At 54.3% G+C, this 12,568-nt stretch overlaps 1 protein-coding gene across 1 annotated transcript in view; it reads left to right on the plus strand.

Annotated features, from left to right (window-relative positions):
* Nucleotides 1-4,233: 4,233 nt before the first annotated feature.
* FAIM2 (Fas apoptotic inhibitory molecule 2) overlaps nucleotides 4,234-12,568 on the plus strand; it is a 29,715-nt gene continuing 21,380 nt past the window's right edge. The window contains exons 1-5 of the mRNA XM_035002705.1: nucleotides 4,234-4,423; nucleotides 7,554-7,749; nucleotides 10,348-10,448; nucleotides 10,912-10,976; nucleotides 11,387-11,440. Coding sequence (XP_034858596.1) covers nucleotides 4,409-4,423; nucleotides 7,554-7,749; nucleotides 10,348-10,448; nucleotides 10,912-10,976; nucleotides 11,387-11,440 — 431 coding nt within the window. The 5' untranslated portion in view covers nucleotides 4,234-4,408. The remainder of the gene's footprint in view (nucleotides 4,424-7,553; nucleotides 7,750-10,347; nucleotides 10,449-10,911; nucleotides 10,977-11,386; nucleotides 11,441-12,568) is intronic.

Consider the following 12,568-nt stretch of genomic DNA (forward strand, 5'->3'; position numbering starts at 1 on the left):
GTGAGGGGGTTTTGGGGAGAGGGAAGAACTTCCTTCCGACTCCCCACCATCACCTCCAGGTGCTGCTCTGGGCCTGCTCTCCCCCTCTTCTCTCCTTGCCCTCACCGTGCAGGATATCGTCACGTACTCTGATTCAGCCACTATTCAGCTAATGACCAAGGAGTCCCAAACCTCCAAATCCAGCCCAGTCCCGGCTGCCGCACTGCTCAACTTGATGAGGCCCCAGAGTTGGGCTCCAGGGCGGGAAGGGACGTGGCATTCCCCTAGAATACAATGCAGGGTGCCCCCTGAGCTCTGTAAGGCTCTGCCTGGACCTCTCTTCTGGGCACCAGGAGCCTCTAGCTAACGGCCTACGGGACATGTCTACCTACATGTCCCATGGGCACCACAAACTCAACCACCCCACCCAAACACATCAGCTCCTTCCTTCCTTTTACTAATGGCACCATTCTCCCAGGGCCTCAGCCTCCAAGCCCCATCTCTTCTGAACCCCCTTCTCCCTTTATCCCACATCCAGCCTCATCAATCCTGCCCCCAGCCGTCTGCCTCTCTCCAGCTTTTTTGCCACTGGATCATTTGTCTGATTTTTGAATGATCATATATGCATGGAGTACTTGTTAAGTGCCTGGCTCTGCTCTAAGTGCTTTACCCATACTAACTCGCAGGTTTCATTCTACAGATTTGAGCTGGGGCAGCCTGCTCTGAAGTCTGGGCTCCGGGCTGTCATGAGAGCTCACAGAGTCTGCAAGCTCCTTACTGCACCTCAGTCTTGCCCTCCTTCAGGCCCTCCCCACGTTGCTCCCAGACTGATCCTTTTTCCCTTCTTGTTGAAGAAAAAACGCTTTAATAACAAAAATTGCTGCGGCAGTTTGGTCCTTCTAAAGTGTGATTTCGGACCTGCTGTTCCCCTGCTCAGAAACCCTTGAAAGTTCCCCCCCACCCCCACTTCTCATGCTAACAGGATAAAACCCATTCCCTGGGCTAGGGATTCAGGGATGTGACCCCAATAAGCTCCCCGCTCCCCTGGGGAACCCCTCCCTGTCCTTGGCTCCCCTCAGGTACCCCTCTCTGGTGGGCCTGCTCACGCCTGCTCCCGCCCCAGCACTGCACAGGGGTGAGCTCTGAATAGACCTTTCCTCCTCGAAGAAAGGCTGCATGTCAGAGTCCTCCTTGAGACACCAAAGCTTCTACCACAGTGTGTCACACGGAGGTAGGCACAACACACGTGGGACTGAGCTGCCTTATGAGGGTGGAAATTAATTATTTCATTAAACAACATTTGTGGGGCGCCTGGGTGGCTCGGTCGGTTAAGCGTCTGCCTTGGGCTCAGGTCATGATCTCAGGGTCCCGGGATCGAGCCCCACATCAGGCTCCCCCTGTTCTGTGGGGAGCCTGCTTCTCCCTCTCCCTCTCCCTGCTGCTCCTGCTTGTGCTCCCTCTCTCTGTCAAATAAATTAAAAAAATAAAATCTTTAAACAACATTTGTGGAACCCTTAAGGCTCATGCTAACAGCTGACACTGAGAGCTTATCAGGTGCTGGGTACCATGTGAAGTGCTCTCTCTATATTATGACTTAATCCCCTCTATAATCTTGGGAAGTCAGTACGATCGCTATTTCCCATTTCACAGATGAGGAAACTGAGGCTCTGAGAGCGGCACTGACTTGTTCGAGTCATACAGCTTTCAAGTAGAGAAGCTGGGATGGGAACCCAGGCCGCCTGACTTTGGAGTTCGTGCCCTTAACACCACACCTTACTGCCTCCCGAGGCCAGAGGCGTGTGAAACAAACATCCTCAACTCCAGGTATTGGCCAAAGACCATGAAATGGGGACACATAAATGACACAAGATAGAGTCCCACATCTGAGAAACATCACAGCACTGACAATGTCAAAATGTCTGACGAATATAGGGACTTTGTATATTGTACTTTGCTCATCCAAACATTCATAGACAGCTGGTACATCCATGCCAGGTAGTATATTAACCCCTGGGCACAGACCCATCAAAGTGCCTCCTTTCATACAGCTGACGTTCTAGTAGAACGAGAGCGAGAGAGACAAAGAGAAAGCAAAAATCTAAACAAAAGGTATGTGTCAGAGGTGCCAAGGAAGGAAAAATAAAGCTGGGTCAAAGAAGAGACTGTCCAATGAGCTGGGTGGGGGGACATTGGCAGCATTACTACTTACATAGGATCAGGAAGGCCTCCCCAATAAGGTAATGACTGAGCAGAGCCATGAAGTAAGTGACGGAGTGAGCCATGCAGCAATCTGTAGATGTTCCAGGCAGAGGACATAGCAAGTGCAAAGGCCCTGAGCTAAAAGCATGCTTAGCCCGTCAAAGAACAGCCAAGAGGCCTGTGTGGCAGGAATGGAGTAAACGGGGAGAGAAGGAGCAAGCGAGAGTCACAAATAAATTCAGGCCTACATAAATTTAGGCTCTGTGTAACACCATATGTCTGGGTAAGAGTCACGGTGAGGATTTATTGAGCACATTCCGCATGCCTAGCAGAGTAGTACTCAGTCCTGCTGACATAAAAACCGCTAGACAGGATCTCTTAGACTCTACCAGAGAGACAGACAAAGAAACTCCACAGTGCCATGTGACAGGTGCTATGAAACTACAGAAGAAACATCTAAGCTGGACCAGGGAACAAGGGGGCTTCCTGGAGGAGGAGGCACTTGAGCTGTCAGACAGGAGAAGAAAACCACTCCAGAAACCAGATTCAGAGAGGGAAGCGGTGGACCAGGCAGCTCTTGGGCCGCAGTGGTGTGGGGGTGGGGGTGGGGACCTATGACAACAGTTTGCAGGAGGAAGGGGTTGGGAGAAGTGCCGGGGAGGCCAGTGAGGGGACAGAGAGGAGGATGGGGGTGGGGGCTCGGGGTTTTGAGGGCTGAGAGACCCTCTAGACAGGGAGGCCCCGGCGCATAAGTAAGCATGTGGGCAGTTGGTAGCTATGGGGGGTGGGGCACAAAGAGTGAGCTGAGTTGGAATCAAGATTCAGTAATCTACTTGCCCACCCAAGGCCCTGCTTTCTCACCATCTTTAAGTGGGTCTAGCTGGGAGGTGACAGAGAAGCAGAAGGTCAGCGGCCACCCCTGCATCTGGTCTTGGTTTCCCATCCAATCCTATGAGGTTCAGATCCTTTTAGGCAGATCTCTGAGTCCTCACCCTGGGGCAGCCCAAGACACTCCAGTAGGAGATTGCTCGGTTCATAATAACTCACATACTGACAGCACCCTGTGGTCTTCAGTGTGCTTCCCCTGCCATACCCTGCGTGTCTTACAGCCCATCTGGGATGGACAGAGCTCCTCCTTTCAGTAGGAGACGCTGCAGCTCAGAGACATTAAGGCCTTGTCAAAGTCACAAGGCCAGTGACTGGTGATTACATTGGGAATCCAGCCCAGCTCTTGAGATTGCAAACTCCACAGCGGCACTGCGTCAGCTTTAGAAAACAGGGCCTGGTGACGGCCGATTCCCGAGGACAAGCCTGGGAAAGGGGATGGGACGGGCTCCAGAATGGGGGGAAGATGGAGGTGGGGTGATCGAGGCTGAGAGTGCAGGCAGAAAGGGAGCAGTTTGGGGGTGGGGATGGAGGTTGGAGAGGCTTTGAGACAGAACTAGAGGTCTTTCTGGAAAGGTCTGGTCAAATGGTCCAGCAGGGTTGAAAAAACCAGCAGCAGCATCCTCCCACACCAGGCCTCAGTGACAAGGTGGGGCAGGGCCCATTGCTCCCATTACACAGGCTGGAACATGGAGGCAAGAGAGGTGCCCACATGGCTTGCCCAAAGGCCCATAGGAACTTAGGGCCCAGGGGCCCTGTTAGAAGCCAGGGAGGGTAGACAAGCCGTGGGAGACTTTCCCCACTCTGCCATGGATGATGAAACAGAGGAGGAGGGAGGTGGAAATGGAGACAGAAATCTGGGGCCGCATCCAGAGGCGGGGAGGGGGGAGACTGAGGCTTGGAGAGAGCCTGTCAGCAGCAGAGATGGTGGAGAGATAAGGCCCTGACACCCAGCTCCGGTTTCAGGCAGGCAGCATCAGCTGGTCGGGTGTCACGGAGTCCCCGCGCCTCCTCCCGCCCTGCGGACCCATCCACTTGGGCGGCTCTGCAGTGCGCGCTCCCTGGTCCCGGGATGAGGGGACCGGATGGAGGGGACGGAGGAGGCGGCAGTGGGCCGCCTCCTCCCCCTGGGCTTGTAAATCCGCAGCGGCCTCCGCAGCAAGCCTGCCGGCCCGCCCCCGACCCCCTCCTCCTCCCGCGCTGTAATGGTACGTTCCGGTCCGCCTGGCCCGGCTGCAGTGGATGTTGCTAGAACCCACGCGGAGGAAGGAAGAGACGCAGGCAGGCTGTGGTGAGCCAAGCGGCCGCCCCTGCCTCAGGGACCCCTTCCCGGAGACACGGCACCATGACCCAAGGAAAGGTATCGGCATCTCCCCCCGCCCCCCCCACACCTGCACCATCCTCCATCCTCCGGCCCCTCCCAAGCAAACTCTCTGGACCACTATAAGCATCCTCCCCTGGCGCTTGTGCAAAGGTCCTCTGTGGTCCTTGTTGAAGTCAGAGGACCTAAAGGCCCATTTCAAGGAATGGGTCCAGACTTCTTCCTGCCCAACAGGCCCACCTCCCCTCCCTTCCACCCCAGGGGGCTTTGGCATCTCAGGACCCTTCACAGGTGCCTAGGTTCCCTTAAGGAATCAGCCTGGGTGTCCGGGGTGTGGTGGGGGGAGTGGTGGAGGGCACCTGGGTGAGCCCCGAGAGGCCATGCCTATCCTGCACCCTCCTCTGGTCCAATCCCAATCCCAACCACATTATGCTCATCTTTCGCACCCCCACAGAAACACCCCTCACCCAACTCCCTGTCATTATCCCACATCTGGACACATCCCTTGTAGTTGGGTTGGGGAGGCATTTACCATGGCAACCCTGCATCAGGATGCTCTAATTTTTGTTTTTGTTTTGGCTGGGCATGGGACTAGATGGGACCAGATAAAACGTCTTCTCTTTTTTCCCAGTTTTAGGCCTGAAATGGAGGGGAGGGGCTGGGGCAGAGACTTGGCTTGCCTAGTATGGTTATATAATGTCAACAGCCTGTGGAATTATACAACAACCAGGGCCTGGGGCAAAGGGGGAGGGTACTCTGGCCCTCTGTTTTGAGGGTGCTAAGGATTGGGCAGAGAAAACAGAAGAGGAACCTCCCCCACACTCCCCCTTCTTTTCTCCAAGATGAGCCTCAGAGCCAATGGCATCCTTCTCTGGGCTCTCAGACCCTCCTCTCTCTGTTTTTAATCTCATGAGACCTCAAAATGATGTCATTGGGTGATACCACCTCCTCCCGTTGGGCAGACCTCACTTGGGAATGCCGGTGTGTGTGTGTGTGTGTGTGTGTGTGTGTATGGGGGCAGGGCCCTGGAGTCTCTGGGGCTGATCAGCAGGGTGGGGGCTGGTGAGGAGGACCTGTTCTGGACAGGGCGGAAGTCAGAGGTGATAATCCATTGCCTGGGTCTGGGCTCAAAGGACCTTGGTTGTGGTGGGCTGAACTGGATTTTCCTGGATGTGACTGACCCTTCTGGTCTGGGTGATGGAGGAGGTCGGGGAGTGGGAGGGCAGCCGGTGAGCCAGGGCCCTATTCCCACAGGCCTGGGCTCCGCAAGGCCCTTCCCTAAGGGTGTTCACCGTGGTGAAAATGAAGAGCTTCCCCCCCAGCGCCCCCCCCCCCCCGCTAATCCCCCCCTCCCCCCAGTCACTTTGCTGACACTGCTCCCTGTCCTGGGATGAGTGCAGTGCATTGCCCTGCCCCCTCTCCCTCTCATCCCCAGCTTTGCTCACAGGCTTTCTGGGGATGGAAAAGAACCCTCCAGTTCAGTGGTCCTTAGGGCTGCATGGAGGCAGAGATCTGGTGCTCGCTCACCTCTGGGCTGCCTCAGCTAGAAGCACCCTGCAAAGAAGGAACTCTGCAGCCTTGCTCTGCGGCCCTTCAGGCTTAACACATTCTTTCTGCAGCCAGACCTGACTCCCATTCATTTTCTGAGGTTCAGTCTTTCTGTTGTCAGTTCAGTTTTCATGCCACCCCTCCCCCGCAGTCTCCCCTGACTGATGGCGGCATTCAGGCCCCCCCCAGCCCCAGCTCCAATCCTCTCACCAAAGCTTACTGGACACTCTGGGGCAGCGAGCAGAGCTGAGTATAAATAGACTTGAGTTTTCAACCTGCCATGGTACATTTCCCTCTGGGCCTCAGTTTCCTAACCCATAAAATGAAGGAAGGGGCAGAACTAGATGCCTCCTGAGGTCCCTTCTAGCAGTGACAGCCTGTGATTCTGCTCTGGTTTGGGAGAGAAGCTGAGGTTCCAACACACAAGGCCGAAACAGGACCCTTTACCAAGGACCTCTTGCCCTTCCTCCAGTCCCCATTCTTCTTCGTGTCTCCCCCCTCCACCCCTCTCTGTTTCCCTGCTCACCCACCCCCACTTGCCTAGTGTCATCTCCCGCCCAACAGAAGGAGACCAATCCCAGTGGATGGCGCCTGGGCCCTGCAGCCCAATGGTCTATGTGTGGCTCTGTGACCTTGGGCAAGTCATTCTTCCCCTCTGAGCCTCAGTTCCCTCCTTTTAAAACAGGGGTCAAAATACAACTAGCAAGGTAGCAGGAAGATTAAGTCAAAGAATCTTTCATTCAATAATATTCTTGAGGGCCAGGCCCTTCCCTGGACCCCAGGGAGACAGTGGAACCATACAGATGCACTCTCTGCCCCAGGGACGATGACCGCCAATGGTGGGCTCTCCTAAGAATTTCTCCTTCCTCAGTTTTTATTCCAGCTTCAGTGTGTGCCCTGGGCCAACCCTGACCCTCCCGGAGCTCAGTTCAACCATCTATATAAAAAGGGAGAGTCATTCCCCCCACCCCAGCTTTATTGGGGTATAATTGACAAATAGAAATTATACATCTTTAAGGTACAAAACCTGATGTTTTGATATACATATATATTGTGAAATGATCACCACAATCAAGCTAGTTAACATATCCGTCACTTCACATAGTTACCTTTGTGTGTGATGAGAACTCTTAAGATCCACCCTCTTAGCAAATTTCAAGTATACAATTCAGTATTGTTAACTATAATCACCATGCTGTACATTAGATCTCCAAAACTTGTTCATCTTGCACAATGGAAACTTTGTGCCCTTTGACCAACATCGTCCCATTTCCCCCACCCCCAACCCTTGGCAACCACCATTCTCCTCCGTGCTTCTTTGAGTTTGGCTACTTTTGATTCCCAATATAAGTGATATCATGCAGTTTTTGTCCTTCTGTGTCTGACTTATTTCACTTAGCATAACATCCTCCAGATTCACCTATGTTGTTACAAATGAAGGATTTCCTTCTTTCTTAAGGCTGAATAATATTTCATATCCCGCATAAAATAGGGAGATTCTTGTCTGTACCCACACCCTTCCTAGTGCAGGTGAGAAGGTCCCAGAAATTAGGGGCTGGCGAGGAGGACTTGGAAGGCTCCCTTTCCCCGGTGACTGTCTCTCTCTGCCTCTACTCCACAGATCTCCGTGGCTAACAAGGCCCCCGGGACGGAGGGGCAGCAGCAGGCCCATGGTGAGAAGAAGGAGACTCCAGCAGTGCCCTCAGCCCCGCCCTCCTATGAGGAGGCCACCTCTGGGGAGGGACTGAAGGCAGGGGCCTTCCCCCCAGCCCCTTCGGCTGTGCCTCTCCACCCCAGCTGGGCCTATGTGGACCCTAGTAAGTCCCTAAGCTCCTGGAGACAGGAGCATTAAGGGGAGTGGTGGGCCCAGATGAAAAACCCGGGTAGGAGGAAGTTGCCCATAAATAGATGCATTGTGTGGTTGTTATATGAGGCTCTGTAGTCAAAGGCTTTGGATTTGGAGGGCTATTCCAAGGGTAGGTCAAGGAGGACTCCATGAAAAGGGAGAAACACAATGCCTACAGTCACAGTACTCTTGGATGGGGAAGAGGGGATTTTTTTCAAGCCATCAAGCTAGGGCAAATAGAGGGGATGGGGTGAGGGGGAGGGGGAAACCGGGGGCCATTCTAGAAAGGCTCTCCTCAAAGAAAGGGGTGCATAAAAAGGGTGGGGAGAGTGGACACAGGAAGGGGCAGTATTAAGCTGTGGCTGGCTCCCTGTGAGTGGGAGTGCAGTGTGTTTCCATGTGGGCTGATCTGAAACCTTAGTGGAGACATGTCCCCATGAAGACCCCAGGGCTGCTGGGGCCAGGGGTCTGAGGATCCCTTCTCCAAGCCTTTGTTGGGGACAGGAGGATATGATGTGGAGAAGGTGTGTGGATGCTAGCCTCAAAGCCCCTCACGGCCAGGCATATCATAGGCAGACTCACCCTGGTGAACGCCAGCTCCTTGCAGAGCAAGGATCACAGCCAGTGGGAGCCCCTCTGTTAGGATGAGCAGCTTGTGGGAGCTTTGCCTCAGGGCTAGGAACATACAGCTCCCCACAATCTATAAGGAAGGGCCCCCTTCAAATCTTCCTCAGCCCCTGCGGCCTCCCTCAGCAGCCCCTCAAACCCCCCCCCCCCATCTTATCAACTCCCACCCTCCCCAGCAGAATTCTAGAAGCAATCTCAAGAACAATGCCTCAGACAGAGCCTCTACTCACCAGGAGCAGCCACCATGGTCCACATCCCTTACCACAAACCCCCTGGGCCCAGAGCCAAGCAGCTCTACCCCACCGTGACCTACTGGAGGGCCAATGAAGGTCTGGTGTTTGTGGGAACCCTTCTTACTGCCCCATACCCACAGGACTGCTTTCTTTCTCCTCTTCTCCCACTCTGTGGCCTGGCCATTCAGGCTTTGGCAGGGGCTGTAGACAGAACGTGAAAGAGAAGTGGAATATTAAAGGGTAAATATTAAATATCCAGGCCTCAGGTTTGCAGTGTGTTCCTTCTCTCTCCCCCTTCCTCATTTTCCATTTCCAGGTGGCCAAGACTAGCTGCCTTAAGTAATGTTTTCCAGGGAACTGTCGGGGCAGGAAGGAAGCTCATTTTAGTCAACATGTGACAAACATTTCTAAGTGTGGGCCAAGCACTGTGTCCAGCACTCAGCTAAATTTCTGGGGATGCATTGATTTGCAACACTTGCCCTCACAGACCTGGCTATATAGACAAGTATGCAATGAGAGGGGCCTAGGCAGCTTGCCTAACCTACCCGGCAGTCAGGGAAGACTGCCTGGACAAAGGGGTATCCACATCGAGTCCTGAAGGATGACATGAGTTCCACTGGTGAAGAGACGGGGAAATGAGTGTTCAGGCTGAAAGAATATGATGTGCAGAGAGGCCCAGAAGCAAGAAAGCACATGGCTGAAAAAATATAGTCAGGCTGGAGAAAAGTAAGAGGGAGGAATGTGCATTGGGGCTGAGGGCTCAGGGGAGGCTTTGGAGGGTAAGCTCGTGGAGAAATTGCAGGAAGAGAATAGGGGAATTGAAATGACAGTGGACGAGAACAGAGCAGAAGCCTCAGGAATGGCCCAGCTGAGCTGAGGGGTGTAAAGGCGGGGCAGCACAGTCCCCAGCAGGCACAGAGCCGGAGGCTTCCACTTTCATCTAGTTTTGCCCCCATGAGGTGAGTATCACTGACCTATATCGTAGAAAAGACTCAGAGATGGCTGGTGACTTACTCAAGGTCACACAGCTAGTTAGTCTTAGAGGAAGTTATCCACATGTGGGTCTGTTTGACTGTGGATCCTATGTTCTTCCCAAGGCCTGATAGCTGGGTCCTGAGTTCTGGGAGTAGGCCCCCAAACTTCACCCCCAGCCATACCCTCCTCCTTGCCCTGTCCTGGCTCTTCTTCATCCTCCAACCTTCCCCCTGCCTTGCTTCCCAGCTGGAGTACCAGCAGGTCCTTCCTCCACACTAGTTCCCAGTTCTCACCCCAAGGGCCTCAGAGCAAGCTGGGGCAGGACCTTTGATCCTGGGATGGGCTAGGTGGCCCGGGGAGAGTGGCTGTCCCTCTCTGGTTCTTAGCCACAAGGGAGCCAGCATGTTCAGGGAGGAGAGTGGGGGACATAAGAGGAAAGGGTCATATTTGTTTGGCAGGGCTTGGCCGCAGGGAGCCCCAACCAGCATGCAGGAAGGGGAGGGGAGATGACAGTTTATTCTCAGGACGCAGATAGGAGAAGCAGGTGGGGAGAGAGATCTGGGGATGGGATGGGGTTGGGGTGAGACATTTGAGAACAGGGCTAGAGAGAAAGCCTTGCCCGGTCCGGATAGCCACTTTGACAAAAGTCAGCTCTGAGCAGGTGGCCATTGGGAGCAGCATTTAAATGATTTAAATGTATGGGAGCCCTCATGGCCCTCCCCATGTCCATCCAGGCAGCTCCAGTTATGAGAATGGTTTCCCGGCTGGAGACCATGAGCTCTTCACCACCTTCAGTTGGGACGACCAGAAAGTTCGCCGAGTCTTCATCAGAAAGGTAACCACCTCCTCCAACTCTCCAGGATGGGGGGAGGGGTTAGGTAGGGGGAGTCCCTTGAGAAGACCCTGGCCCATCCCTCTGTCTGCAGATTCCTGCAGAGGCCATCCCTCTCCCCTTCTCCTGTGACCGCAGATGACAACACCTGCTGGGAAGTGTGTCCTTAGGTTTCACTCCACTGCCCCCTGCTATGCTTAAACTCATTGTCTCACCCTCTCTCCAGATACTTGGGATCCCTTGTCCTGTGGGAGTGGGCTCTGGAGCATCTTTGCTCTTCTTTCACCTTGTCCTGGGTCTGTTCTAGTGACCCCTAAGAAGGAGAGTGGAGGGTACAAGATGCAGGTCTGGAGAGGAGATTAAGTCACTGGGAAGGTGGGATCTCCCTGAGCTTCACTGGGGGGCCAAGTCTCCCTGGCCACAAATGGGGCTCCCCAAACTGAGCAAAACTCCCTCCGACCCCTAGGTCTATACAATCCTGCTGATCCAGCTGCTGGTGACCTTGGGTGTCGTGGCTCTTTTTACCTTCTGGTGAGTTGGCAGTGTGGACCGGGCACAAGGTCTGGGTCTTCCAGGGCAGCCATGGCGAGGCCAGACTGCTCTTGGAATGTTTGCCTGAAGAGATTTGTGTGGGGGCAGTGGATACCCTCGTGCTGGGGAGGAACTTCAGCGAGTGCCCACGGAGGAGTCCTCCGTTCCCTGGGAGGGTGACTTGGTGCCTTCTGGGCCAGCAGGTGTCTGCGAAGCACATATCCTCTCGGATCTTCCAGCCCACAGCCCCGCGCCTCCCCATCCCAGCCTGGGACTGTGGCTGGGGCCCCCTGTGCCACCAGGGGTGCCTTCCCCCTTTCTTCCTCACAAGTCCTGTGAGCCATGGGGGGGCAGATGTGGAGATGGAGACAGAGGGCACATTCTGATTCTCCCCCCTCCTTTCTCTGCAGTGACCCCGTTAAGGACTATGTTCAGGCCAACCCAGGATGGTACTGGGCATCCTAGTGAGTATTCCCCAGGCCTCCAGGCCCCTTGCCAGAGAACGCTCAGTGGCACAAGGTGGGAAATCTCCCCTGACAGAATCCAAGCCCATGGCCCCTCTCCACCTCCTCACAAGAGAAGGGCCTGGAGGGCCCTTCTGGTGTTTAGATCTGAGACGGGGGGAAGAAGACAGGCATACGTTCTGGTGCTTGCACAAAGAGGGGAGGGTGGGGCTGGGGCCCTGGCTGGTGAGACCCAGACCTTGGCCCCGAGGGGAAGCGGGGCTGGAACACCTTGTCCCACACTAATGATGATGTTGTGACTCTTATTAATGTTTTGTTATTAATGCCTATGAATTATTCATCATAATAGCTACCACTTAAAGAGTGCCTAACAAGGGCTGGGCCTGTTCTGTGTGCTGGACGTATGGTATTGCATTCGATCCTCGAGTCAACTGGGTAGGATTACCTCAGAAAACTTAAGGTTCAGAGAGGTTGAGTAATTTGCCCAAGGTCACAGAGCTAGTTAGTGGTGGAGCTGGGATTCAAATCCAGGATTCAGGTTGAGGTTTGTGCTCCTCATCACTCTGCTTGGCAGATTCCCTTCTTCTCAAGCCATTTGGCTCCTGCTTGTCCTATGCTTTTTAAGGAGCATGGCGGATAACTTAAGAGAAGAGCTTTGATGGTGTGGGTGATTCTTGGCCCTCTTATCTGGGCAATTTGGGGTCATTCTGGATAATTCTAGGCCAGAACTACCCTGGGCTCAGAGCAGAACTGCTCTCACCTAAGTCTCCTTCCGCACCGCCTGTGAGCCCAGCCCTATACTGGCCACTGGGGTTGCTGGGGAGGAAGCCTCTGCAGGGGAAGGTAGTGAGCAGCACAAAGCAGCATGGGAGTGAGCCCGAGATACCCAAGCCCTCAGTCCACTTCGGGGACTGGAGTGGCTCAAACAAAAGCACAGGAGTGGGACTGCCCATGGTCCATTTGGTAAATAAGGGACAAGATTGGCGGAGGACCGGAAGGCTCCCTGTTAGGGAATCTGAGACCCCTGAGAGAGCCGTGGAGCCTTACGGAGTGGAAACTGAACGTCTGGCGAGGCGCTGGCCCACTACAGCTGTGCTAGGCCTGCTCTTGGGCGGAGAAATGGTGGAG

This window comes from Mirounga leonina, unplaced genomic scaffold (genome assembly GCF_011800145.1).
Source record: "Mirounga leonina isolate KUSES-001 unplaced genomic scaffold, KU_Mleo_1.0 Mir_126, whole genome shotgun sequence".
NCBI lineage: Eukaryota > Metazoa > Chordata > Mammalia > Carnivora > Phocidae > Mirounga > Mirounga leonina.